This window comes from Ascaphus truei, chromosome 8 (assembly GCF_040206685.1).
Source record: "Ascaphus truei isolate aAscTru1 chromosome 8, aAscTru1.hap1, whole genome shotgun sequence".
Classification (NCBI taxonomy): Eukaryota; Metazoa; Chordata; class Amphibia; order Anura; family Ascaphidae; genus Ascaphus; species Ascaphus truei.
Window position 1 is genome coordinate 5,342,566 of NC_134490.1, and position 23,245 is coordinate 5,365,810.

A 23,245-nucleotide genomic window follows, 5' to 3' on the forward strand; every position below is an offset into this window, starting at 1 on the left:
CCCCAGCTTCGTTTTTGACCTCCCCCTCCCAGCTCTGTTTTTGACCCCCCCAGCTCAGTTTTTGACCCCCTCAGCTCCGTTTTTGATCCCCCTAGCTCCGTTTTTGACACCCCCAGCTCCGTTTTTGACCCCCCAGCTCCGTTTTTGACCTCCCCAGCTGGTTTTTGACCCCCAGCTCCGTTTTTGACCCCCGCAGCTCCGTTTTTGACCCACAGCTCCGTTTTTGACCCCCTAGCTCCGTTTTTGACCCACCCCCCAAGCTCCGTTTTTGACCCCCTCAGCTCCGTTTTTGACCCCCCCCTAGCTCCGTTTTTGACACCCCCAGCTCTGTTTTTGACCCCCCCAGCTCCGTTTTTGACCCCCCCAGCTCCGTTTTTGACCCCCCAGCTGGTTTTGACCCCCCCAGCTCCGTTTTAGACCCCCCCAGCTCCGTTTTTGACCCCCCAGTTCCGTTTTTGACCAGCTCCGTTTTTGACCCCCTAGCTCCGTTTTTTACCCACCCCCCAGCTCCGTTTTTGACCCCCCCAGCTTCGTTTTTGACCCCCCCAGCTCGGTTTTTGACACCCGCCCCCTCCGACACACACAGTGACAGACACATTGACACACACAGTGACAGACACACTGGCACACACAGTGACAGGCAGTGACACCCCCCCGACCCTGCCATCCCCCCCTCACCCCTGCCTTCCCCCCCCCCTCGCCCCTGCCTTCGCCCCCCTCGCCCCTGCCTTCCACCCCCTCGCCCCTGCCTTCCACCCCTTGGCCCCGCCTTCCCCCCTGCCTTTCCGCCCCGCCTTCCCCCCCTGCCTTTCCGCCCATGCCTTCACCCCCCCCCGCCCCTGCCTTCTCCCCCCCCGCCCCTGCCTTCTACCCCCCACCCCTACATTCTCCCTCCCGCCCCTGCCTTCTCCCCCCTCTGCTTTCTCCCCTCCCGCCCCTGTTTTCTCCCATCCCGCCCCTGCTTTCTCCCATCCCGCCCCTGCCTTCTCCCACCCCCGCCCCTGCCTTCTCCCACCCCCGCCCCTGCCTTCTCCCACCCCCGCCCCTGCCTTCTCCCACCCCCGCCCCTGCCTTTCACCCGCCCTCCCGCCTCTGCCTTTCACTCATTCAAAGACACAAAAATCACCAGGCGCTCCTGCGAGTGTTTCAGATAGGAGGAGAAAATGCAGTATAGTAAATGCACAATATAGAATGAAATGATATACAACCAGTGCCAGTTTGCAGCTCGACCTTCAGTGGATCTTCCTTATAGATCCTTATGTAGTTGCAGTGTCCAGAAGTCAGGGAGCGCAGACACCAGGATGAACATATGAGGAGAAAAAACAATAACACAAATGATAGTGCAATCCTGTGGGGTAAAGAAATATTCTAACTGGGATTGGGGACATGCACAGTGGATAGAAACAAAATATAGACAGATAGCCACTGCTATAGTCCTATGGGGTAAGAGGCTGGAATATGATCAGGTATACACATGACACAGTGGTTGAAATCAAGAATGGCCACACAAATGTAGAAAATGATAAAAAAAAAGGGTTTAGTAAAATGACATCAGGAGGCACACGGATGCAGTGGGAACTTACACTGGCGACACACTTTATTCGAGCTCGGCTAGTCCCACGAATTCGGGTATACCCGGGTGTATTGAGGTTTGTGACTGTTTTCTGCTCGAGTGCATTGAGGTATTTTCCAGGCAGGGATTGAAGCATTTTATTCCCGCTGGCTGCAATACTGCACAGTATATATATACTGCATTACAATTCATGAATTTATGCCATCTGGTAGACACGGGAAGCATTGCAGCCTATTAAATCCTAATCATTATCATTTAACAGATCAGCCGCCCGTCAGCCAGGCATGAACCCAGGCTGGGAAGGCAAACGCAACGGGGCTTGTCAGAGGTGAGGAGCGGCGCATTCCAGGTATCTGCCAGGTACATACTGGGTATTTGCTCGAATAAAGTGTGTCGGTGCAGTACAATCAAGCCCCAGAAATCAGGCAATGGAAATAGAGCTTAGTCTGTGTCCGTTCTGGGAGAGATAACCTGTATGCGTAGCAACTGCTGCAGGGGAGTCAGGCTGCGCCGGCGCTTCCTCCACTGTCAGCCTCCGCAGGACTTCCGGGTTAGATTCTCTCCACCAGTATTCGGCACCACGTGACTGCGTCACACTGCGGGCAAAGCAAGCTGCTATAAAACAGGAACCAGAGACTCAACGCAAGTAGACTTCTGCGTTTCGCTAACTACTTCCTCAGGAGTCTGTGGTGCCTGTTAGTGGCTGGCCTGCTTGATATACAGAGGCACAGCCAATCGGGAGTCAAGTGTGACGTCATCCTTCCAATCATCTGCCTGCATCATTTCCACCAATGGTGGTATGGATTGCTCGATTCTGCACCTATCATCCTTCAGAGGGGCGGGACTAATGTCCGTGGGCAACATAAACACTAACAACAATTTTAATGGGTGAAAAAACAGATATGTGTTCCCTTAAATTCTGGGGAACAGGCAGCAATAAAAAGCATTAAAAACCTTTAAAGAACTGGCAGGATTCAAAGACATTTAAAGGGTTAATTCCAACAGCATAGGCTTAAGTGCCAACTTGAAGGGGAAGTTTAAAACCTATCATGCTCCAAAGGTCAGAGCTTACATACGTCATAATTATGCATACATAATAATAATTTTAATAAAACACATAATACAAGATCACTCAAAATAGAGTAATAAGGAACACACTGCATGAAAAAATGGTCATTAAAAGGCTAGAGGAGTTAAAGGCCAGCAACATTTAAAAGTTAAACTAGGGGAAAAAAAGTTAAACTAGGGGAAAAAAAGGGGGGTGGCAGTATGGACAAGGGGCGTGGTGACATAATATCATATATAACTATATATAATGGACATAATTCAACAAATGAAATAGCCAGAAAATGACATTATATAAAAACATTTCATAAAAAACATGTTCCTATAAAAAAAGCAGCAATATCAATATCGATATTGAGACCATCAGGTTCTAAAGTTTTTAATTTGAAGATCCAATAGCTCTCACGCTGAATTAATCTCTTATCCCTATCCAATGGGGGTCCACACATTCGATAGCTCTATATGTGAGACCTGCAGGATTACCATTGTGTGCTTGCAAGAAATGTTTGGGCACGCTATGTGTTAGTAACTTCCTTTTAATATTTCCTACATGTTCTAGGATGCGTGTCCTAAGTGGTCTTATTGTCTTACCTACATATTGGAGGCCACAAGGGCACTCCAATAAGTATACAGCGAAATTGGTCCTACAATTAGCAAATTGTTTCATTCTGAAGACCTCACCAGTTATGTTGGATTTGAAATCTAATTTGCTCCTTGAAGCAAACGAGCAAGCCTTACAATTAATACATTTAAAAAATCCTTTTGGTTTTGTTAACCACCCCTCTTGTTTTTCTGTTTTAAAGGCGCTTGGTGCTAGTTGGTTTTTTAAATTGGGAGCTCTTTTGAAAATTATCCTAGGTCTCTCTTCTAATGTACTGCCTAACACTGGGTCATCTTTTAGAATATGCCAATATTTGTTGATGATTCCTTTAATTTCTGCAGCCTTCCTATTATAAGGTGTAATAAAAGCTGTTTGGAAACTTGTCTCATTCTGTTGTCTTAATTTTGGTTGCAGAAGAGAGGCACGTTCAATTTAATTGGTTTTTCGCATTGCTTCCTTTACAGTTGATGTATTGTACTTTCTATCTAAAAACCTTTTTTGTATGATACTCGATTGACTCTGAAAATCTGCTTCCTTGCTGCAGTTACGCTTAATGCGTTTCAACTGTCCAAAAGGTATATTTCGTAACCAGCCTGGATGGTGACAGCTGGATTGTAGGACATAATTGTTGGAATCAACAGGTTTAAAAAAAGTTTTGGTATTCAGTTGGTCATTCTCAATAAAAATCAATAGATCTAAGAACTCGACTTGGACTGGGCTGTACTTGCTAGTAAAGCGAAGATTAAAGGGGTTTACATCTAAGTATTTTAAAAAGCAATTCAAGGATGTCTCATCCCCTCGCCAAATGAAAAAAATGTCATCGATATATCTATGCCAGAGGACCAGGTTCGCGCCAAATGGGTTCTGGGACCAAATGTAATCTAGTTCCCAGACACCCATAAACAAGTTTGAGTAGCTTGGGGCAAACCTGGTCCCCATGGCAGTCCCACATTTTTTAACACAGAACTCATCTTTAAAAGCGAAATAGTTGTGTTCTAGAATAAAAATTATACTGTCCACTATAAAATCAACTTGGTCTGGCAATAATTCTTGGTCCCCCATTAGGGTTCTCCGTATGGCACCTACACCTTGATTATGATTTATTGAAGTACAGTATATAGTGATGTGACATCTGTAGTCACTTAGAAACAACTTTTTTCCCATTTTGTTTTATTAAGGATTTCTAAGACCTGCATGGTGTCTCTTAAATAAGATCGGATCTTCATGACGTATTTTATTAAAAAGACATCAATATATTCTGACAGGTTCTCTGTTATATACCCAATCCCGGAAATTATAGGTCTCCCGGGTGGTTCCTGTAAATTTTTATGAATCTTCGGGAGAAAATAAAACACCGGTATTATTGGTTTTGTAACACTCAGATATAAAAATTCCTTTTCATTCAAAATTTCTTTTTGTTTTCCCTTTAATAGATATGCTGCTAGGGCTTCTAGAAACTTTTTTTTAGGGTCTCTTGTGAGTTTCTCATAGGTTGTTGTATCACTTAAAATCCTTGTGGTCTCTTTAATGTAATAACTTTTGTCCATTATGACCACACCTCCCCCATTGTCGGCTTGCTTTATGATGATCCTATCATCTTCCATTAGTTGTTTGAACGCTGTACGTTCTGCAGGGCTTAAATTGTTCCGAAAAGGCTTATCATCTTTCAATTTACCAAAACTTTTTAAAACTAAATAGTAGAATGTATCTAAATACGGGCCTTTACTAAAACTGGGGTAAAATGTTGATTTCCTCTTTAGAGAAGTGTGTTTAAAATGAGGACTTATCTCACTTTCATTTCCTACATTAAAAGGTTGATTGGTCAAATCTTTCTCATTAGGTAGCAGGGTACTATTTTTTAACAGAAAAAATCTTTTCAATGCCAGTTTCCGCAAATACTTATTAGCATCTAAAAATAGCTCGAAGCTATTGGGTCCTATAGTTGGAGCGAAATTGAGCCCCTTTTTTAAAATGGAATATTGTGCTGGGGTTAAAACTACGGTGCTCAGATTAAAAATACTGCTCAGTGGTTCGTTGGTTTCGACCTTTTTACCCCTTCTTCCTCTCTTTCCCCTAGGCTTCTTTTCCTTTGGGGTTTTGGTGTCTTGTGTTCCCAACTATGATTCTCCAGTGCTGTGAACCTGTTCGGGTCTTCCCATCTGCTGTGATGGGGGACACTGTCTAAAAAATGGGAGCTCGTGGTCTTACTGCTGTTATTCTTCTGCTGCTCTTTCCTGGGACTGTGGATAAACCTACTTGATTTGCACCATGGTCTCCCTTCATCTCTCCTATCTAGTTCTTTAGTTTTTTCGTCTCTGCCTAGTTTATCTCTAGATCTATCTCTTCTAGTTGGTGGGCTTCTCAAATCTTCTCTATGTGTTTCAGGTGATTTCCTTGGAGGACTTCTATCTCGTATATAGCTATTTTTACGGGATAATTCTGGTGATTTCTTTCTATATCCCTCTCTATTTGATAAGCTATTGGTCTGTTGTTTGTTGGTGGTGGATTGAAGTTCCCCCTGAGACGTTCTACGTCTATTAGGGGAATCTTATTTATTAATTGGCTTTGAATAAGCTGCTCCCCCTTTGGCTTGAGGGTGGAAAGGTCTATAATGGTTACTGGGATCTCTTTTATTAAAGAAATTCTTATTGTCAGCCATCTTAAGTTTTTCTCCAACTTCTATAAGTACCACTAATATAATCTTCTTCATCCCTATCAAATTTGATTGATTTGCCTTCTATGATGTTAATTTCTAATTTATCAATCACTTCTTGTACTTCCTTATCTTTTTTCTTAAATTCTTCTGTTTGTTCTAGACACTCTATTGTACTTTGGATTTTACCAATTTCTATGTCTATAGCTCCTAGAGATTTTTTATGGTGAGCCGTTATGAGGCGCATCAACTCAAAGGAAGCCTCATAACGGCTCACCATAAAAAATCTCTAGGAGCTATAGACATAGAAATTGGTAAAATCCAAAGTACAATAGAGTGTCTAGAACAAACAGAAGAATTTAAGAAAAAAGATAAGGAAGTACAAGAAGTGATTGATAAATTAGAAATTAACATCATAGAAGGCAAATCAATCAAATTTGATAGGAATGAAGAAGATTATATTAGTGGTACTTATAGAAGTTGGAAAAAACTTAAGATGGCCGACAATAAGAATTTCTTTAATAAAAGAGATCCCAGTAACCATTATAGACCTTTCCACCCTCAAGCCAAAGGGGGAGCAGCTTATTCAAAGCCAACTAATAAATCAGATTCCCCTAATAGACGTAGAATGTCTCAGGGGGAACTTCAATCCACCACCAACAAACAAGAGACCAATAGCTTATCAAACAGAGAGGGATATAGAAAGAAATCACCAGAATTATCCCGTAAAAATAGCTATATACGAGATAGAAGTCCTCCAAGGAAATCACCTGAAACACATAGAGAAGATTTGAGAAGCCCACCAACTAGAAGAGATAGATCTAGAGATAAACTAGGCAGAGACGAAAAAACTAAAGAACTAGATAGGAGAGATGAAGGGAGACCATGGAGCAAATCAAGTAGGTTTATCCACAGTCCCAGGAAAGAGCAGCAGAAGAATAACAGCAGTAAGACCACAAGCTCCCATTTTTTAGACAGTGTCCCCCATCACAGCAGATGGGAAGACCCGAACAGGTTCACAGCACTGGAGAATCATAGTTGGGAACACAAGACACCAAAACCCCAAAGGAAAAGAAGCCTAGGGGAAAGAGAGGAAGAAGGAGTAAAAAGGTCGAAACCAACGATCCACTGAGCAGTATTTTTAATCTGAGCACCGTAGTTTTAACCCCAGCACAATATTCCATTTTAAAAAAAGGGCTCAATTTCACTCCAACTATAGGACCCAATAGCTTCGAGCTATTTTTAGATGCTAATAAGTATTTGCGGAAACTGGCATTGAAAAGATTTTTTCTGTTAAAAAATAGTACCCTGCTACCTAATGAGAAAGATTTGACCAATCAACCTTTTAATGTAGGAAATGAAAGTGAGATAAGTCCTCATTTTAAACACACTTCTCTAAAGAGGAAATCAACATTTTACCCCAGTTTTAGTAAAGGCCCGTATTTAGATACATTCTACCATTTAGTTTTAAAAAGTTTTAATAAATTGAAAGATGATAAGCCTTTTCGGAACAATTTAAGCCCTGCAGAACGTACAGCGTTCAAACAACTAATGGAAGATGATAGGATCATCATAAAGCAAGCTGACAAGGGGGGAGGTGTGGTCATAATGGACAAAAGTTATTACATTAAAGAGGCCACAAGGATTTTAAGTGATACAACAACCTATGAGCAACTCACAAGAGACCCTAAAAAAAAGTTTCTAGAAGCCCTAGCAGCACATCTATTAAAGGGGAAACAAAAAGAAATTTTGAATGAAAGGGAATTTTTATATCTGAGTGTTACAAAACCAATAATACCGGTGTTTTATTTTCTCCCGAAGATTCATAAAAATTTACAGGAACCACCCGGGAGACCTATAATTTCCGGGATTGGGTCTATAACAGAGAACCTGTCAGAATATATTGATGTCTTTTTAATAAAATACGTCACGAAGATCCGATCTTATTTAAGAGACACCATGCAGGTCTTAGAAATCCTTAATAAAACAAAATGGGAAAAAGGTTGTTTTTTAGTGACTACAGATGTCACATCACTATATACTTCAATAAATCATAATCAAGGTGTAGGTGCCATACGGAGAACCCTAATGGGGGACCAAGAATTATTGCCAGACCAAGTTGATTTTATAGTGGACAGTATAATTTTTATTCTAGAACACAACTATTTCGCTTTTAAAGATGAGTTCTATGTTCAAAAATGTGGGACTGCCATGGGGACCAGGTTCGCCGCAAGCTACGCAAACTTGTTTATGGGTGTCTGGGAACTAGATTACATTTGGTCCCAAAACCCATTTGGCGCGAACCTGGTCCTCTGGCATAGATATATCGATGACATTTTTTTCATTTGGCGAGGGGATGAGACATCCTTGAATTGCTTTTTAAAATACTTAGATGTAAACCCCTTTAATCTTCGCTTTACTAGCAAGTACAGCCCAGTCCAAGTCGAGTTCTTAGATCTATTGATTTTTATTGAGAATGACCAACTGAATACCAAAACTTTTTTTAAACCTGTTGATTCCAACAATTATGTCCTACAATCCAGCTGTCACCATCCAGGCTGGTTAGGAAATATACCTTTTGGACAGTTGAAACGCATTAGGCGTAACTGCAGCAAGGAAGCAGATTTTCAGAGTCAATCGAGTATCATACAAAAAAAGTTTTTAGATAGAAAGTACAATACATCAACTGTAAAGGAAGCAATGCGAAAAACCAATTAAATTGAACGTGCCTCTCTTCTGCAACCAAAATTAAGACAACAGAATGAGACAAGTTTCCAAACAGCTTTTATTACACCTTATAATAGGAAGGCTGCAGAAATTAAAGGAATCATCAACAAATATTGGCATATTCTAAAAGATGACCCAGTGTTAGGCAGTACATTAGAAGAGAGACCTAGGATAATTTTCAAAAGAGCTCCCAATTTAAAAAACCAACTAGCACCAAGCGCCTTTAAAACAGAAAAACAAGAGGGGTGGTTAACAAAACCAAAAGGATTTTTTAAATGTATTAATTGTAAGGCTTGCTCGTTTGCTTCAAGGAGCAAATTAGATTTCAAATCCAACATAACTGGTGAGGTCTTCAGAATGAAACAATTTGCTAATTGTAGGACCAATATCGCTGTATACTTATTGGAGTGCCCTTGTGGCCTCCAATATGTAGGTAAGACAATAAGACCACTTAGGACACGCATCCTAGAACATGTAGGAAATATTAAAAGGAAGTTACTAACACATAGCGTGCCCAAACATTTCTTGCAAGCACACAATGGTAAACCTGCAGGTCTCACATATAGAGCTATCGAATGTGTGGACCCCCATTGGAGAGGAGGGGATGGGGATAAGAGATTAATTCAGCGTGAGAGCTATTGGATCTTCAAATTAAAAACTTTAGAACCTGATGGTCTCAACATCGATATTGATATTGCTGCTTTTTTATAGGAACATGTTTTTTATGAAATGTTATTATACAATGTCATTTTCTGGCTATTTCATTTGTTGAATTATGTCCATTATATATAGTTATATATGATATTATGTCACCACGCCCCTTGTCCATACTGCCACCCCCCTTTTTTTCCCCTAGTTTAACTTTTTTTCCCCATGTTTAACTTTTAACTGTTGCTGGCCTTTAACTCCTCTAGCCTTTTAATGACCATTTTTTCATGCAGTGTGTTCCTTATTACTCTCTTTTGAGTGATCTTGTGTAACGGGTATTCCCCCCCCCCCAATCGCAGATCTGATGTGGGTGCAAGGAACATACGGTGTTACCATAGGTGTGGTGCATTACCTGTTGGCCCGCAGGAGGGCTGAGCTTCCGCCACGGGGAACCTGGGGCAATTATACTAGGGGTAACCACTTAATCAATTCAGCGCCTCCACCTGCGATGGCTCCCACCAGAGGGGGAGTGGTTCCTCGCAGGACAATACAATAATCACATACACGGGAATATATATATTAACGAGTGACTTTACTAACAAGTAATATAACATATCACGCAATACCTTTATATAACCTGTGTCCCTCTCTAGAGGAGACACCTACGGCGTCGCGCAGGACGCTTCCCCAACACCAGGTGATCCCACCCAGTGTCCCGAGAATCCCACCCAATGTCCCGCACTCTTGGAGAGAACGTGGGTGACTGCGCAGTCACAGTTACACTAAGGGCCCGGTGGTGCACTTATGACTGTATGGTACCTGCCGAGCACTCCGGTACTCGGGTCAGCAATCTTCACAAAGGGTCAGACGTGTGATGCATCCGTCTGATCCTCCAACCGAACTCCGGCACGTGCGGACCGCCAGGGCGGTCCCACTCTGGAATTGTCTCTGTGGACCCCAACGTGGGTCCAACCGCGTCCACAGGAACAGCAGCAGCCGCTGTGTCCCTATCTATCTAAGTGGTACTAACGTGACAGGAACCCTAACCTAGGGCCTGTCCCTGTAGTACACCAACCTGTAGTAGCTTGTGGAACTCCTATGGGCCTGCTGGGGTTACGACCTGTCCCAGTCCCCTAACTACCCAAGGCCCTTCAGCCTCACTAAATGCTTGCAGCCAACGTGCTGCGCAACAAGGTGCCTGCCTGTCAGACCTCACAGCACTAACAGCCGTGACTCTGACAACACTCTATACTAAGGGCAGCGTCCCTATCTTGGGCCTCCCTAAGCACTTACCCACTAAACTAGTGGGGAGTTGGGGCCTACCTGGGGTGTAGGTACCTATATGGGGCAGGAGCTGCACTCGCTCCCCGCACCCTTCCTTCCCTCACCGCTCCCTGACTCCAACTCTTTGTAACCTTCCTTTCCTAGCTCCCACTAATGTAAGTGGCAGGGTCCCTAACCTGAGGGCTGCCCCTGGCAACACTCACCTTACTGGGGAGCTGAGCTATCTCGGGCCCTGGGGGTGCTGGCCTAGTACAGGGAGTCCCCGACTCCTGTACCCTACCTCCTTCCCTGGGCTGCTCCGGTCTCTGACTGACAAGCGTGCTCTCTGCCCGCGAAATGTATCCAATTCTGTCCAGGGCAGTCCTGCAGCCCTGTTGGCTCCTATGAGGCACCTGGTGCCTCCCTCACTAGGCACTATGGGAATTGTAGTCCCGGGGCACCTATAATAACATTGGGGCCGTGTCAACCCTTCCTGCACTTTCCCTACACTCGCGCGACATCTCCCTAGCTCCAGGGACCCTTCCGCGCCTGCGCGATCACTGCGCATGCGCGAGTGGCTATGTAATGGCGGCGGCCTCACAGACCTGCTTCGGGAGCGCCGGGAGCCCAGCGACGCGATCGCGGCCTTGGCAACCGGCCGCACGCGTCCCCGGCAACCCCCGAGCAGGAGCCTGACCGCCCTCACCCCTGCGATACGCCGACGGGGCCGCCATTGAACTCGGCGGCACCCGCGATCGGCAGCTAGGTGAGGGGGGTACTGACAGGCTGGGGAGACCTGGCTACACTTGCATTATGTGTTTTATTAAAATTATTATTATGTATGCATAATTATGACGTACGTAAGCTCTGACCTTTGGAGCATGATAGGTTTTAAACTTCCCCTTCAAGTTGGCACTTAAGCCTATGCTGTTGGAATTAACCCTTTAAATGTCTTTGAATCCTGCCAGTTCTTTAAAGGTTTTTAATGCTTTTTATTGCTGCCTGTTCCCCAGAGTTTAGGGGAACACATATCTGTTTTTTCACCCATTAAAATTGTTGTTAGTGTTTATGTTGCCCACGGACATTAGTCCCGCCCCTCTGAAGGATGATAGGTGCAGAATCGAGCAATCCATACCACCATTGGTGGAAATGATGCAGGCAGATGATTGGAAGGATGACATCACACTTGACTCCCGATTGGCTGTGCCTCTGTATATCAAGCAGGCCAGCCACTAACAGGCACCACAGACTCCTGAGGAAGCGGTTAGCGAAACGCAGAAGTCTACTTGCGTTGAGTCTCTGGTTCCTGTTTTATAGCAGCTTGCTTTGCCCGCAGTGTGACGCAGTCACGTGGTGTCGAATACTGGTGGAGAGAATCTAACCCGGAAGTCCTGCGGAGCCTGACAGTGGAGGAAGCGTCGGCGCTGCCTGACCCCCCTGCAGCAGTTGCTACGCATACAGGTTATCTCTCCCAGAACGGTCACAGACTAAGCTCTATTTCCATTGCCCGATTTCTGGGGCTTGATTGTAAGTTCCCACTGCATCCGTGTGCCTCCTGATGTCAGTTTACTAAACCCTTTTTTTTTATCATTTTCTACATTTGTGTGGCCATTCTTGATTTCAACTACTGTGTCATGTGTATACCTGATCATATTCCAGCCTCTTACCCCATAGGACTATAGCAGTGGCTATCTGTCTATATTTTGTTTCTAACCACTGTGCATGTCCCCATTCCCAGTTAGAATGTTTTTTTACCCTACAGGATTGCACTATCATTTGTGTTATTGTTTTTTCTCCTCATATGTTCATCCTGGTGTCTGCGCTCCCTGACTTCTGGACATTGCCACTTTCACTCATTCGCCTCACTCCCGCCTCTGCCTTTCACCTACTGCCGCCCGCACTCCCGCCGCCTCTGCCTTTCAGCCACCAGCCACCTCACAACCCTGCGCCCCACAGCCGCCGCCCGCACTCAGACACCCGCCGCCTCTCACCCACCCACCACACACCTGCCGCCTCTACGCAGCGACATCACTACCAGCCGCCGCACCCACTCACCACCCACCCGGCGCCTCCCACCTCACAACCACCCGCCGCACTCATACCCCTACGCACCGACATCACTGACCAGCCACCGCCCGCACTCACCAGGCACCCGACGCCTCACACCCTCTCGGGACACACACCTCACATTTTTATATCATTTATGTCGCCAAAATATACATTGTACTGTGGTGTGTTTACAATAAACCATTTTTAAACAACATCGTATTACATTTTCTTCCATGTTTCTTTTCAACATTATTATACAACCTTTCCACCAAATAGTCATCCTATTGTTCCCCTATTTATAAATAATACTACCTACAGTATTACGGATTTACGTCCCGGGCAACGCCGGGTATATCAGATAGTATATCTGTCAGTATGTGTCTCTCTCTTCTCTCTCCTCTCGTGTTAGCCGAGCTTATTAATCAAAAACAAATAGACGATACCGTTCTGTGGCTAACGAAATTCTTTTATTTGTGCGAGCTTTCGAGATACACTGACATCTTCTTCCGGCGGTGTTACAATGGATATAGCAAGAAAGGGTTTTTCTTAAAAACAGCGCATCCTGGAATGTATCTGACTGAAGCCTATCCCTCCCCCGCTGTGCAGTATGCGATTTATGACTTGAGGTGTTTAATGGTCCCTGAATGTTTGTGATGTAAGAGTGTGTGTGTATGTGTGTGTGTATGTATGTAAATATAAATTTATAAAGCACCCACAGTGTATACAGCGTTTTACAAAAAGGTGTGTATGGAGTGGGAGTGTATAACAATGGTGTGCGTAGGTGTAGAATTGTAAGAGCAAATGTAGCAAAGGAGGGGAGAAAACGGAGCACTAGATCCACAAGGCTATGCCAAAAAATGCAAGGATGCGTTCCCACAGTGCAGGCTTATTTAATGGGTCAGATACAAAAAAGATACACACCAACGCGTTTCGGACTATAACAAGTCCTTTCTCAAGGTGAATAAAATACTTACCCCCCTGGAGTGTTATTTATATGAATTACCTGCACCTCTGTGCCAATCGCGGCAATGGGTGTGACGCGTTAAGACTCTCACATTGGACAAGGCATGTGACACAGTTCAGGGCACTTGTGGACACGCCTTCATGCTTCACTCGTTCCCTGACTAGGTCCTGTGTATGTCCAAGTGAGATACCCCATGCGTGAGATGACGCACCACCACGCGATGACGCTTGATGCTCCGATCACGTGATCAATGCGGAAGTGCCGCGATTGGCACAGAGGTGCAGGTAATTCATATAAATAACACTCCAGGGGGGTAAGTATTTTATTCACCTTGAGAAAGGACTTGTTATAGTCCGAAACGCGTTGGTGTGTATCTTTTTTGTATCTGACCCATTAAATAAGCCTGCACTGTGGGAACGCATCCTTGCATTTTTTGGCATAGCCTTGTGGATCTAGTGCTCCGTTTTCTCCCCTCCTTTGCTACATTTGCTCTTCAACAGGCGGAGGCACAGTTAACCCGTGGACACCTGGACACCTGAGGACCCACTTTTCATCGTGGACACCTTCCCATGTGAGTCTCTCCAGGATAGTTCTGGACTTCATTTATCATGATTGTTCCTTTCATATACTGTAGATGCTTACTACTCAAATATCCTTACTACCGTGCATTGTGGGATTGTAGTGTTTACATGCATCTTCTGGACATTTCATATGTATATCCTTTATTGGGTTAATCCACTTTTCTACAATCAAGACACGTGCAGTGTTTGCTGTATTCTTTAGAGCACCATACAACGTTTTCATCGTAGAATTGTAAGAGGCAGTTGCATTACTATAAGTTTGAGTGCAGATACTATGTGGTCCCTATTGGTATATAGGGAATAATTACATTGTGCATTTGAAGGTGTTAGACATCTGTGTGTGCATTCATATAGCACAGTATGTAGACTCCGCCCTGAGACATACTCAATCCCCACAATGAGCGGCCACTTTACATTTTGTTTCAACATTGCCCTTATTCCCTGTAGAGTGAAAGCTCTGAGGAGCGAGGCCTCATCGCCTCCGGTGTCGGTTTGTGCTTTTCTCCTGATTTGGGAGGTCAACCTGTTTATGTAATATACAGGCAGTCCTCGGTTATCCGACACAATGCGTTACTCGAAATGGCGATGGATAGCGAAACATCTTAAAGTGAAACACGGTTTCCCACAGGAACACTGTTTAAATGAAAGGTTCCGTTCCTGAAGACATTTTTAATGCTAAAATACACAAAATATTTTATGCAGGCAATAAGATACGCAGCACACACATAAATTATATAGTTTATATACTGTATTATATATATAATATAAAATATAATAATATATATTATATAGTATAAATATAATAATATATTATATACACATAAACAACGTTGCAAAGCGTCGTAAGAGCGTTGGATAAGCCGTTTTGGAGTTGTAAAAATGAACATGGGTATGCATTGCATAGCGTTGGATAAGCCATTCGTTGTAAAGCGAAGCGTTGTAAAACGAGGACTGCCTGTACATAACTCTGTACCCCCATTGTACTGCGCTGCAGCATATGTTGGCGCTTGATGAGCAATCTGATGATAAACTGTATTAATCAGAAGTGATAAATGGCCCAAAGACGACGAACCAGGTCATTCTAAAAACCAGTTTAGAAGACAGTGTCTTTAAGAGGAAAATGTGTAATCCTTCTGATTTAATCTTAACCGGGTTTGTTATTTAGCCCTGCCCATTAACCCCTGCATTGCCTACAGCCCAGCAATGTGGATGTATATTTTTATTTATATAGTGCCCACAGTGTCGCAGCACTTTGTAAGAGCGCCAATACGGGGTAGTATAATACTATAAGTGCAGCAAAGATAAACTCCCTGGCCCGGGGAGCTTACAATCTAAGGTTAATATGCACCAGTTCATAGTTCAATTGGCCTTTTTTAACTTTCTGAACGCCCTCTTCTCTGCAGAGAATTTCCGCGCCCTGTGCACTGGCGAGAAGGGTTTCGGTTACAAAGGGTCAACTATTTACCGGATCATACCTGGCTTCATGTGCGAGGTAAGTCTGATTGTTCTCTCTCCTATCGGTGACTTCCTTGTAAGTCCTCAAGGGTCATCAACAGGTCAGGTTTTCAGGATATCCCAGCTTCAGCACGGTAGCTCAGTCAAAGACCGAGCTGCTTATTGAGCCAACTGTGCTGAAGCAGGGATATCCTGAAAACCTGAGCTGCTGTATGGTTTTATCACAGATAGATCTTAGTCTCACTGTTATTACAACAAGCAGCAGCAGCAAAAACTGAACACTTTCCCCTTTTACTGTAAGTGCCACATCACATAGTAGGGTACGTTGCTAGTAACGTGTTTAAAAGCTTTCTGAATTGCAGGTAACATTCTGCATACGCTTAGTATTGGATGCACGATCCCGCTGCGTCCCCATCCCCAGCAGAGAACGTGTAGCGCTGGGCGCTTAAATATACGATAGTCATTGGTTTTATGCAAATATACAGGCGACCGCATTACCCGTGTGAAGTCTTAGGCCTAGGACATAGTGGAATCAGCGTCGCTGAGGTGGGCTGAGCTGCGCTGAACAGATGCACAAAGACCCTGCATCTGTAATCAGCGCGGCTATAGTTTCTCCCTCCGCATGCGTGCTGATGCGTGCGGAGGCTGAGAAAATCAGAAGAGACAGGCAAGTTTGAAATTTTGCCGCTTGGGGGAGCGGAGGAGCGGTCACGTGACCACTCCCATCCAATGGGGCTGCAGACGGCATTTTACCTACTGTGTCGGTGAGATAGCAGAGCCACCAGACCAGACAGAGTAGAGGCCGCACAGAGGTGTGTGTCACTGTGTGTGTGTCACTGTGTGTGTCACTGTGTGTGTGTGTCACTGTGTTTGTGTGTGTGTGTCACTGTGTTTGTGTGTGTGTGTCACTGTGTGTGTGTGTGTGTGTGTGCCACTGTGTGTGTGTGTGTGTCACTGTGTGTGTGTGTGTCACTGTGTGTGTGTGTCACTGTGTGTGTGTGTGTGTGTGTGTCACTGTGTGTGTGTCACTGTGTGTGTGTGTGTCACTGTGTGTGTGTGTCACTGTATGTGTGTGTCACTGGGTGTGTGATTTATGTATGTGTGTCACTGTGTGTGTGTGTGTCACTGTGTGTGTGTGTCACTGTGTCACTGTGTGTGTGTGTGTGTCACTGTATGTGTGTGTCACTGGGTGTGTGATTTATGTATGTGTGTGTGTGTGTGTGTATGTGTATGAATATATTTGTCAAAGTTGCACAATGTAAATAAATAATTTATTCTCACAACATGTCTTTTTTTTTAATTTTTAAAATATTATATAATACACACACACACACACACACACACACACACACACACACACACACACACACACACACACACACACACACACACACACACACACACACACACACACACACACACACACACACACACACACACACACGTTCCCCAGTTACACACAAACACACAGACCACTTCAAAGTGACACACACAGTTACCCAATGACACACACACAGACAGCTACCAAGTGAAACACACACAGTGATACCCGCCTCCCAAGCGCGCTTGCTGTCTCCTCTGCCAGGACAGCAAAAAGCTCCTGGTAGAGCGAGCGGCAGCAAGCAACAGCGAGCAGCAGCACCAAATTCTTTACTATGTCCCAGGCCTTATCTCTGTATTGATTTGGCCCAAAATATTTCACAATAGAATTCTATATTAAAGGAGTATTTCCATTATTATGACATTAGGGATGGTTCGTCTTTCATGCAGCTTTGTAGAGAAGAAATGTGAAAATAAAATCCTTTCTAGCTGTATAAACGTATCCTTGTACATCTAGTAACAGGACTGGTCGTGTGCAGACGTGCTGCGGCTTGTGATATCTACTCGACTATGCCTTCGAATATTTCCAATCCGACTTCTTAAAACTCTGTGATACCCATGCTCCACTACGCAGAATAAGGGTACGGGGGGCCCACCTTCCGTGGGTTACAACCGTACTTATAGCACTCTACCATCTTAGGAATGCCTTGTGGAAAAGCTACAAAGTAACTGGCACTACCAAGGATCTTAATAACTACTGATGCCTGCGGAATATGTGCACAAGGCACACAAGGCACGCAAAAGCACAATATTACTCTGACAATCTTCATCAGAATATATCAAACCCAGCTAACTTCTGGAAGGTCATCAACAACATATTCCAGCCTTCTAACCATCAACAACCAAGTAATATCACAAAGGGGGATATTACTCTGATAAATCCCACTGACATTGCAAACGCATTCAATGATTACTTTGTGGGGTGTGGTACTAAGTTAATAGTAAAACGCAACCCAAACCACAAACATGAACCTCATTCTAAGAGTACCCCTATACCCCACTCTCTCCCAACACTGCTCACAATTTTCAATTTGTCCCGGTATCTGAAGCGCTCCTCAAATTAAAACTAAGCAGCCAATGTGGACCTGATTTACTGCAATATAAGTTCCGAAGACTTGGTGCCCCAGTCATTGCCAAACCAATTGCTTCCTTAATCAACTGTATTCCGTCTGCAGGACATATCCCTAAAACCTGGAAAACTGTCAGAGTTGTCCCAATCTTCAAAAGTAGGGACAAAAATACTGTCTCAAACCACAGGCCACTCTCTCTTCTCCCAATACTATCCAAAGTCATGGAAAAATGTGTTCACTCCCAGTTGTATTGTATGTCTTTATTTATATAGCGCAAAAAGTGTAGTCAGCGCTTCACCAAGAATACAGTACAGGGAATTATAATAATACAATAAGTGCAGCAAAATCAGACAATAGGAAAGGAAATCCCTGCCCCGAAGAGCTTACAATCTAAGAGGATTGATGGGGAATTTACAGAGACAGCAGGTGAGGGAATAAGTGCTGTAGATGGCAGTGCTCGGTCACAATGGGTGGTAGGAGTGACTGACTGTGGGAGAATAGCCAGGAGTGCAGGCTGTTAGGATGCTTGATTTGTGGGGCAAGCTTTAAGGTTAGTCAGTATTAAAATGAGAGGGTTAACACACTTTACAGGGGAAGAGATGACAGTGAGGCGTGGGTGAAATCAGGTGTGTATGTCTGGCTTCAGGCTTAGGGCAGATCCCCAGCAGCAGGAAGGAGTAGATAGAGGGTGCGAATAGAGGATTTGTGTGGGTGTTTTTTATTGGGGGGTAAAGAAGTTGTTGGGAGAGAGGTATAAATAATGGTGCAGTGGGGAGTGGGGAAGTTCGAGAGAACAGAGACGTTCACAAAAGGAGTGAGGAAACAGTAAACAGAAAAAGCAGTGTAGGGAGGGCATAGTGAGATGCAGGAGGAGAGACTTCCCAGGTACTGAGGGATAGAAAGAGTACAAAGAATCACAGCTTTTGGAAAGTACATTTCTCACAGTGGCAAAGTTGTTGTTGTGCAGAGTCCCGATCTCCTCAAATCTTCACCTCCAATTTCAACTCCAAAATTAACTCTGCCAGACACTTTAGATGTGACACTTAAGATGGGACACACAGCCTAGATGGATGGTCTAAAGTACTCTAAAACACAGCCACTTGACTAACAATTAAGGGAGGGGTTTGCCTAATCAACTCTCACAGACATACTGATTCAATTTAAAGTTCTGTAGCAATCGATGGAAGAAATTCAGCTCAGAAACATACCAATTAATACATTTTGAATTGTGTAGTAAATTCAGTTAAACGATTACTGTACCAAGACAACTTTCCCTAGCCAATTCCAATCTGGCTTTCACCGCAAAGACTCCACGGTAACTACCCTCCTAAAAGTTTGCAATGAGATCCAGTGTGGCATGAAACTGGTACAACTCACTGGTGCAATATTCCTAGATTTTGCAAAGGCTTTTGATACTGTTGATCATGTTTTCTTGCTAAACAAACTCCAGTGCTCTGGAATAGGGAAGCATGCTTTAAACTGGTTTAATTCCTGCCTGTCAGGTAGATCCATGTCTATCTCAGGCTCTAATTCCAACCTCTTGGATATCACCTGTGGTGTCCCACAAGGCTCTATTCTGGGGCCCCTACTCTTCTCATATCATCAATGATCTTCCTACAGCTTCAATACACACGTATGCGGATGACACAATCTTATATGCACACAGCCCTAGCCTCTCCGAAATGGACACGTACTTCAATATGACTTTGAGACTTGAAAATTGGATTTCCCAAAACTGTTTTTGAAAACTGACAAGACTGTAACAATAGTATTTGGGACCATTGTCACGGTAACTTATGACAAGCTATAATATACACCAAAATACCTGGGTTCAACTGAACACGACTAAGATATAAATAAATATAGTTTATTCCTTGAAAAAGTGAACACACAAGATATACAAATAACAGACAAAATATACACTTACTTATGATTGGAATGATGAAATAATCAGGAATCTTGATTAGCAATTCATGCAGCAATCTCGAAATGACACAAAGACAATGGGTGTAGGCTGAGCCTCGTTTATATACAATTTCAGTCCTATCCCTTAACCTTGGGGCGCCTGGCTGGCTAGCAGATTCCTTTGAAGTAGAATCTCCCTTATCTGCAAGTGTGAATTATGACACTTACAGACCACTCAGGCCCTTTATTCCTCCGCCCAACTGAATACAATCCGAGCGGTCAACCTTTGATCAGAGGGCTTATGCTAGCCAATTTGTCTGCCCTCCTGACCTATTACCATAGCAATGGGCTCTGCGTTCTCATATCAGACCCAAAATACCATTCACAGTTTAAGATCTTCACATATTAAAATAAGCGGTTCTGTTGGGCCCAGTGGGCTGGTACTAGCCAGTTTTTCCTGCCGGAAGTGACTCCTCATTGTGGCCAAGTTTCAGCCCGCTGCGACCCCCAGAACCGGAGATACACAAATGCAAGTTAAAACACTTTTAAAATACAGGATTCTTCCCTTTAAAAATGAATCTCTGCCTTTCACTCTTTCCCCATTGAAATCAACGGGCTCCGCCGCCATAGGCTTCAATGGGGCGCTCCACCGTTGAAGTCAATGGTCTTCGCCACCATAGACTTTCAATGGGGGAAGCTCCGCCACTGGAGTCTATGGAAAAAAACACAAATCTTTACATTTGCCCACACTCCGTCTAGTTGTTCGGAGAGGGCTGGAAATGGACATGCATTCAAGCCGGAACCTTGGCTACATGCCACCCAAATCCCAGCCCTCTGGTCCTTCCAGAACCGGAGATATGGACTTACCCTTTTCACAATTTCGGACTTAGCCGTTTTCACGCCACGCGGTTTTCTCCCATTGGAATCAATGGCCGGCGCCGCCATAAACAATGCATGGGCGAGCGCCGCCCTTGGATTCAATTGGACCTCCGCTCCGCCATTAAAGTCAATGGCGGGACCCTTGTTCATGAGTACGACCCTTTACGGGGGTCCCTCATTCCCGGACCCGATGGGGGTCGTGTGTGGGGGTTCCTAGGGGCTATGGGCAAAAAGAATTTTATTTCTGGGTGCCCTAGAACCTAAGATTCCCACGCCAGTTGTCGTTGAACTTGAACCAAGTGATAAAGCTCTTTTCAAAGACATTGTATCCGCTTCTGCGGTTTTGCGGTTTGGATGGCTGCCAACCTGTTCCTGGAGGTCGGCGTCGAGGAATCCCCATTGAAGTCAATGGCCCCATTGACTTACAATGGAAAACTGCCGGTCCTCCTCTCGGACGCCACCTGCTGGTCGTCGCTGGAAAACAGGTCCAAAACTGCTACTTCTGCCATTGGAATGCATGGAGCCTCAATGGTGACCTACGGAAGGCTGCAAATTGGAGCCTGAAAAGGTGGGAAAAGGGAACAAAGGGCTATAATCACTGAATTAACATTAACCCCTTCCCTCCCGCATCAACCCCAGTGTATGTGTTGATGCAAACACTGGGATGGGACAATACATTTTTACAGGGGAATAAACAATTGGATTCGGAAGCAGGGTAAAACACATTACTGGACCGCAGTCCAGTTAACCCCTTGCTTCCCAAGTGAGAGCAGGGAGTGGCCAAATGGGGTGTAACCCCTTTAATCCCGGGCCAACCCCCCTCTCCCATGACAACCATGGCTAAATGTTGAAAGCTTCCAATGAATGAACTCAAGGTCTGAACCAAAGCTAATACCACCCTAACTCCTGTTACTAGTTTTAATTACTTGGGCATATGGTTAGACTCCCATTTAACATTTGGGTTGCGCATTGATACCCTGACATCCAAAGCCTCTGCCAAACTAGGTGCACTTTATAGGAACAAAAACCTTCCTAAGTCTGCTGGTCAGAAAGTGCATCGCACAGTAGATGCTAATGCCAATGATAGACTATGGGGACATAGTATATGGCTCGGAACCCCAAACCCACCTTAGCAAACTTGATACCCTCTACAAGTCAATATGCCGTTTTGTTCTCCAATGCAACTACAAACACACATCAGTGCAAAATACTCAAAGAACTAGATTGCTATAGTCTAGGCACAAAGTTCATCTTTCCTTTCTTACCTTCAAATATTTTCTGGGCAAGCTACCCGTCTATCTGAACAGGCTCCTCACCCCAACCACATGCAGCTCTTATCATCTGAGATCTGACTCCAAAAATGTGTTCATGGTCCCAAGGCTCAACAAAGTATCCGGCCGCTCCTCCTTCTCTTACCGTGCACCCCAAAACTGGAACAATCTACTGGAGACTCTCACATCCGACACCAGTCTAAGTTCTTTCAAAACTAAAGCTGTCTCACATTTTAATCTGGTCTGTAACTGTTACATACTCCTATAATATATATTATATTTAACTGTTCATGCAATGTCTTGTATATAATGTATAACTCTGCTCACGTAATGTAACCATGTAGTTGTGATTATAACTCTGTGCCAAGGACATACTTGAAAATGAGCGGTAACTCTCAATGTATTCCTTCCTGGTAAAACATTTTATAAATAAATAAAATAAATAATTGTAACCTTTTAACATCAGGGATCCTTTTTTTTGTTGCATTTTTAGGGTGGCGATATCACAAATAACAACGGCACCGGCGGAAGATCCATATATGGCAGCCGCTTTCCAGATGAGAATTTCACAATAAAGCACACGGGGGCAGGTACGCCCGTTTCATTGTCAGGCCGCCCGTACATGGGAGCTGCGGGATTCAAACACCGACTTCCTGTTTGGGAGCAAAATGAACCAATGTTAGCAACATGACGGCAGGGGGAATTGTGAGGGCTTTCCCAAAAAGGAAAACCACAAAGTATTGTCTTTCATTAAGTTTCAGACATAAGTGGGAACAGGTTGCTAGGGAGTCACTGACCCGAAGAGCTGACAATTTAATAAGTGTAATGGAAGACCTACAATATCCTATTCTCTCTGTAGTCTATGTGCAGATGATATTTGCATGTAGGTTTGATTAGGTGAGCCTGTAGAGTGGGGGCGGCCAACTTCAGTCTTCAGGGGCCACCAACAGGTCAGGTTATAAGGATATCCTTGCTTCAGCACAGGTAGTTGAACCACCTGTGCTGAAGCAGGGATATCCTCAACCTGTAATATAGAGAAAAGTCCCTGCTCAGCTAGTCAAATGTATTACTTGCTGAAGGGGTGCAAACAGGGAATTGTATATCGTACAGAAGAGAAAGTTTCCCTCCTTGTTGCATTCAGCCACTAATACATTAAAATAT

General features: G+C 44.2%; 1 protein-coding gene across 3 annotated transcripts in view; it reads left to right on the plus strand.

Moving 5' to 3' along the window:
• Positions 1-23,245, plus strand: part of LOC142501072 (peptidyl-prolyl cis-trans isomerase F, mitochondrial-like) — a 67,741-nt gene that overhangs the window by 30,283 nt on the left and 14,213 nt on the right. For 2 of the 3 annotated variants that reach the window (XM_075610385.1, XM_075610384.1), the window contains exons 3-4: positions 15,528-15,616; positions 22,578-22,674. In XM_075610385.1, coding sequence (XP_075466500.1) covers positions 15,528-15,616; positions 22,578-22,674 — 186 coding nt within the window. Of the gene's footprint in view, positions 1-11,619; positions 12,058-15,527; positions 15,617-22,577; positions 22,675-23,245 lie in introns of those variants that run through there. The other variant, XM_075610386.1, reaches the window with a different exon arrangement.